This window comes from Perca flavescens, chromosome 21 (genome assembly GCF_004354835.1).
Source record: "Perca flavescens isolate YP-PL-M2 chromosome 21, PFLA_1.0, whole genome shotgun sequence".
Taxonomy (NCBI): Eukaryota; Metazoa; Chordata; class Actinopteri; order Perciformes; family Percidae; genus Perca; species Perca flavescens.
Window position 1 is genome coordinate 28,494,064 of NC_041351.1, and position 6,256 is coordinate 28,500,319.

At 38.4% G+C, this 6,256-nt stretch overlaps 1 protein-coding gene across 1 annotated transcript; it reads right to left on the reverse strand.

The window, feature by feature from the left end:
* Window positions 1-568: 568 nt before the first annotated feature.
* On the reverse strand, window positions 569-4,251 carry chrm3b (cholinergic receptor, muscarinic 3b). The gene is made up of 6 exons (XM_028567065.1): window positions 4,164-4,251; window positions 3,561-3,733; window positions 2,278-2,573; window positions 1,578-1,933; window positions 1,197-1,520; window positions 569-1,086 (listed from the first exon to the last, which is right to left on the reverse strand). Exons 1-6 carry the CDS (start codon window positions 4,249-4,251, stop codon window positions 569-571), a joined length of 1,755 nt encoding a protein of 584 aa, XP_028422866.1.
* Window positions 4,252-6,256: the final 2,005 nt, after the last annotated feature.

Below are 6,256 nucleotides of genomic sequence, written 5' to 3' on the forward strand. Positions count from 1 at the left end.
CTACTGCCTTGACCAGTTAGTTGCTGGTCTAGCGCTGCCTCTTTAGTTTGTTTGTGTTATTGTGTAACTTTGGTGAATCTAAACTAAGCCCACACTAGCTAGCTGCTAGTGTAGGCTAACGTTACCTTATCCATAGCAACTGCCTCAGTATGTGCAGGCAGCCAGCCAGCCCAGGAGAGCCTATTTTATTGTGAATATGATTATTTATCTATCTATTGAAATTAGAATGTGACTATGACTTTTATATTGCCATACATAGTGTTTTATATATGAAACAGCTCACGGCTGTGGTATGTTGTGATTATATCACAGCTATATCACAGTTGTTCGGCTTGACCTCTATGCTCTGGGACCATGAATAGTCCAAAATTTGGTCAGACTAATGGACCAGCCTGAGGCCCCACTGCTAGCTTGAAAAGAAATCCTGTAGAATTAGTTTTGGTTTGCAAAATTCTGTTCAGCATCTTTTCCCTGAAATAGAAGGCTTGTATATGGCATTCCAAATCTGAATATAGATAAGGAAATACATCTTTAAAAGACATATCTATCAATAATTTGTCACTATATTCTACATTGGGTCTTTTTTCTTGAAAGCCACAGCCTTCCTCTGTTGAAAATGAGGATTGTTCTTCTTTTGATCCCACTGGCACATCAAGATATCCCTGAAAGTTGTCCGGAAGGTCTTGTTACACAGGGCATAGCACATTGGGTTGATTGTGCTGTTAACATAACACAACCAGTAGCCCAGTGCCCAAAGAGTTTCGGGTATACAGTCCTGACAGAAAGTGTTGACCAACACCATGATATTGTATGGTAGCCACGTCATGATGAAGACGAAGAGGATGGCACTGAGTGTCCGTGCTGCTTTCTTTTCATTTGCCTTTTTTTCATTCTTACGCTTGCTGACCTCTGTCTTGGCCTTAGAGGCGAAGCGTTTGGCCATCGCTGCATCCTTCATGGTGATGGCTGCAGGTGATTGGTCGGCGGGTGATGAGATGACAGGGTTTGATTGTGAACCTTTTCGACTTTTGGAAGATGATGATCCTTTATCTTTGTTGTTTTTCACCTTTCTAGATTTTTTACCATCTAGATAGATAGAGATAGATATATAGATAGATAGATAAGGCAATTTGTATATCTGTATTATGTTTATATATTTCATGCAAACAAGACCACTTAGTACTGTTATGTCCAACCTGTTGGAGATTTTGATGGGTCTGCACCGTCAGCTTCATCCTCTGAACCTGACTGGTCCCCAGAGGCTCCAACTTCATTGTTGTTAAAGCTGTCACAGCTGCTCTGCTCTGCTTCACCCACTGTAGTTGTTGTGGTGTTGACAGACCTCTTGGATGCATGGCGACCTGGTAGCAGTGATGAAAACTGGAAGCAGAATGCGCCACACCTCCTTCTGCTTCCCGTTCCTCCTTGTATGCTGACAGTGTCCTTGTTTTTCTTCTCTGAAGCCAGCTGATTTAGTTCATAGCTGCTGCAGCTTTGAGAGCTCATTTGGCGCTGCATGGCTGACGAATCCTTCTGGCTCTTAGTTGCACATTCTCCACCAGCTTTTCCACTACCACTTCTTTGATTCTGAGCCTGGCTTGGGCGGTTACCTGACCCAGATCCCTTGAGACCTTCCATATCTTTAACACGCTTCTCTGTCTCCTGATAGATCTTCCAAAACAGGAATGCCATAATAGTTACTGGCAAGTAGAACGCAGCTATAGCAGTGCAGAATGTAATGATGGGCTCGGACAGGAACTGGATGTAGCACTCATTGGGCTGGACTGTCCGCTCACCCACAATGTACTGCCAGAACAGGATGGCTGGGGCCCAGAGAATGAAAGAGATTGACCAGGCCAATCCAATCATAGTCATTGCTCGCTTTGTTGTACGCTTGGCCCGGTATGTCAAAGGTCTGGTAACAGAGAAATACCTAAGAGAACACAATGAAAGTAGGCAACTGTACACATACAGAGTGACGGCATTTTAGCTGTGCATTACATTCCACCACATTGTCTCTCTTGATAGTATATCAGTAAGAGTCACCGGAGTCAGAAATACTTAAATTCCACATTAGGGACTTTAAATATGTCCTGCTTTCCATGGCTCACAACATTATATCATCATGATACCACATGTAAATATATGCTTTTTATGATTCGGATAATCTGACCCATTCAAAATCACAATGCTGTTCATCAGAAAATAACCTCTGCTAAGCAATCAGAATGACCTATTCTTAACATAAAATGTGCTAAATGTATCATGTGCTGTTACCTGTCAAAGCTGATAACAAGCAGGTTCATGACTGAGGCGTTACTGGCCACATAGTCTATTGCAAGCCACAAGTCACAGATCACTGGCCCCAGAGCCCACTGGTCCATTATGAGGTAGGTGGTATACAGGTTCATTGAAAGTGTGCCAATTGTAAGGTCAGCAAATGCTAGGCTTAGCAGGTAGTAGTTGTTCACTGTCTTCAGTGCCTTATTGATCTTGAATGACACCAACACTAGGATGTTGCCAACAACAGTGAGAAGAGAAAGCGATCCAGTGAGGAAGACAATTATGATGACCTGAAGATGAAGAGGTAAGAAGAGACAAACTCAAAGAGGGTGGTGCATTACAAAGTTTAAGATAAACTTACTGATTGTGTTCTAGCGACTGCTGCACTATTATTTTTTAAAGCTATACTTTTTAGGTTTACTATCACAATCAATGATTTCATTGACTACCTGTCAGGAAGAACTTAAGAAGTAGTTTCAAATCAAGTGCTGTTAAAGTTGCTATAGGCGTCCCACAAGGTTCTATACTGGGTCATCTTCAATTTATCGTTTATATAAATCATGTATCTATTTCATTTCTGCTGCTCACACTACTTTTGTATGCAGATTATGCTGTTGTATAGACCATAGATACATCTGTTAATCTAGCTATTGCAAATCTACAGTCAGCTTTGGACGATTTTTATCTTTCTCTTATTAGACATTAGCTTGTTTTAATAAAAATGGATGGATGGATGACTAAACTGTAAGCAGACTTATGGAAGTACTTGTATAACACAGAAAGACTCAAGTCATTTATTAATTTAGACAAGTTTCATAGCTTTCCATAAACGCAAAGTTTTCCTTGGAACACCAACTATAAACCCCCGGTTCAAATGAGCCATAAATTCCCTGGAGCTTTTGGAGCAGTCATGTGAAGAGCACAGCTAAATGTTTGTCTGGCGGTTAAAATGTCTCGCTACTGAAGCCATGGAATTTACAGTGAGACCACAACACTACTCTGCCTGCTTTGTTCTGGAGCGCTGAAAACCTGCAGTGTACACATCTTATGTCTGCCCATTTAGGTGTCAAACACTGTAGCAGTAAGCAATATGAGGTATCAAATACTAACATTTACACGTTTAAAACTTAAAAAAAAAGTTGATTAATGGTTTGTTTTGGCTTATTCAATATTACAGTGTCACCAAAGCACCAACCCACTAACCTTAACTGATAAAATGAGAAAAAAAATAAAAAATACAACTGTTATGTTTTAGTAAAATTACAGCAGATTGTTACCTGTAAGATAGTATGTCCTCCTAAAGGGTCAAACTCCTCTGCTGGCAGCAATAATGTCCTGTTAACTGGTGAATCAGTGAAGTTTCCTCCTTGCCATGAGACATGACTAACATTATGCTGCTTCCACCCACCAACATTGTCAGATAATATGGCCAACTCCTGGTAAGAGCCACCTGGAGAAACATACTTTTTTATTAAGCCACAATTCAAGGCACCACCTCACATGTCGTGTGTCTTATGGAATTGTAAAAGGCTGATTTGGATAGTCTACAATTACTATCCCCAAGAATCAGAAAGAATTGCCTACACTAGTCTAAAACCTTTTATCAAGCGTTTACATCTGCATTATCTCAGCAACCTTTGACTTAAATCATAGAGAGCTTTTCAAATCCAAAAAATTCTTATCCATTTAATTTACTTTTTTTATGTATAGTCAATTTTGTTTCATTTATGTATTTTTACAACATATACTTTTGAATGCTTTTAAGAATATGATTTAAAAATATGCACAAAACTCATATATAACAACAATATTTGCATGCCTTAGTTGTTATAAAGTACAAAATACAAAGTGCTGTAATGCAGTGTAAATGGAGAGCTCACCTATGATGGTAGTATCAGGCTCATCTCTCATACCAGGAGAACTATTGGTAAGGAAGTGGAAACCATCAGAGCTGGAGGTCAGGTTCATGATGACCAAAGGACATCTTTAAGAAAAAATAGAAATAGAATAGAATTCCAGATGGATAAATGAAGGATAATGCTTAACTTAATTATTTCTAATTTAAAAAAAATAAAAATAAATGCTGGTTAAAAAAAAGTTGAGTTATTTCATACAAAAATAAATTTACTATTTTAATCAGTGGCGACCACAGTTTTGAAGACACGTTACTATCACTAGGCAGATTGTGGTAATTCAGAGCAAACAGGGATACAGTATATACTGTATGCTGAGTGCTTATTAATGGCAGCCAGTGCAGGTTTTGATACAGTTGTTATTAGCACCAAGCTACAACCATCTTCGTTAATCATTCTGTTGTCTACGGATAAAAAATATATGAGACCATAGATTTATTTTTGCTGTTCATCAAATGGATGTTTTATGTTCAAAATACTGTGACACGCCACCTTGTCACATTCGTTCTCATGAAAAATGTGGTTATAGCACAAACTTAGACGTAAGAAGCCATTTTAAAAGAATTGCAACTCAAATGGAGGCACAATGTTCTTATTTATGACATCTCCCACCAATTATTGCCACAGAAACCCCACCTACTGTAGGTTGTCTATCTTCTCACATTTTCCTCCTTGGTACCAGAGGAAGGTATATTTAAGAACTAGTGAGAGCGACCATCAAGGTGTCTGTCTCATGGGCTGTAAAAAATAAGGTCAGTCTGCATGAAAGGTAAAAAGACAGCAGAAACAAGCATGTATATAATAGTGCATGCATCAAGGTCGTCTAACTCTATGACACTAACAGATGACAATGCATCAAGTCAGCATCAGCATCAAGGCCTAATCTCTCTCTTAGGAAATGAAACTTTAATGGAACAAATCTGAGGCAAAACAAATACTGATATACAAAAATAAAAAAACAATTGAAAAAATAAAAGGTAGTCCACAGACAGTGACAGATTAATGTTAATTAAAATTAATTAATACTTCTAAAAAAATTAGACAACTGAGTAATTTCTTGACACCTTTGACATGGCACCTGACCAAAACACACATGCATACCTGGTGTCAGCAACAAGCAGAAACACATGATCTGGGGCAAATATTTATGCAGTCTATGCAAACAAATCCGAGCTGGGTCTTAGAGACAGCCAAAGGGTCCAAAAAGGCAGACTGAAAAACAAGCAGTGGAAAAAATACTAAGGCAGGGAAACACAATAGACAATCTAGCAGGGAACGAGTGGAAGTGGGTCGGTATATATACTGCAGGGTTAACAAGGGGCTAACATGTGATCTGGAGATGGCAGGAAGACTGACTGTTGCTCTGTTAGGGTTTCATGGTATTTGCTTGTGAATTGGATTACTCCAAAACTAACAAATAATGAATCCATACTTTTTATTCACAGTGGGTTCAGCTTGTTCAATTTGTGTTGTGTCATTGCACAACACAAATTGCACATATAGCTATGTAGCTACAGTTATGATTCAGGTTTTTCTTTCTCGCTTCTCATTCATTCCACAACAAATGTCACTGAAGTGGTGAATGTACTACTCACTAAAATGACACCGTGCTCAGTTGTTAAAAGGTAAATTGCAATGGTAAATAACCAAGATTTAAAAAATCATGAAAATGTAGCCTATAGTAAAAAGCAAAAATCATATAGTTCACTGAATAGCTTTCACTGAAGGCCATCCAATCAAGTATTACTATTGTACAGACAATTGAAACAAAGTTGAGACTGTGATCAGATGGATTTTATAGTAGTTTAGCTTATAATTATATATTCTAAAATAATATATCTAATGTCACACAATTATGGGGTTCATCTGCTCTCCTTTCACACCACAAATGAACCAAGTCCACTTGTTAAGTCAGCACCAGGGTTTGTTTGTCAGTTTTCACACCAGCCCAAATGAATGCCAATAAAGTTTTTACACATTTTTATCTTCCTAAACTTTTAGAACATTTCACATTTATAGCATGGATTTAACATTTACATCCTCTGAACAATGTGGATGCT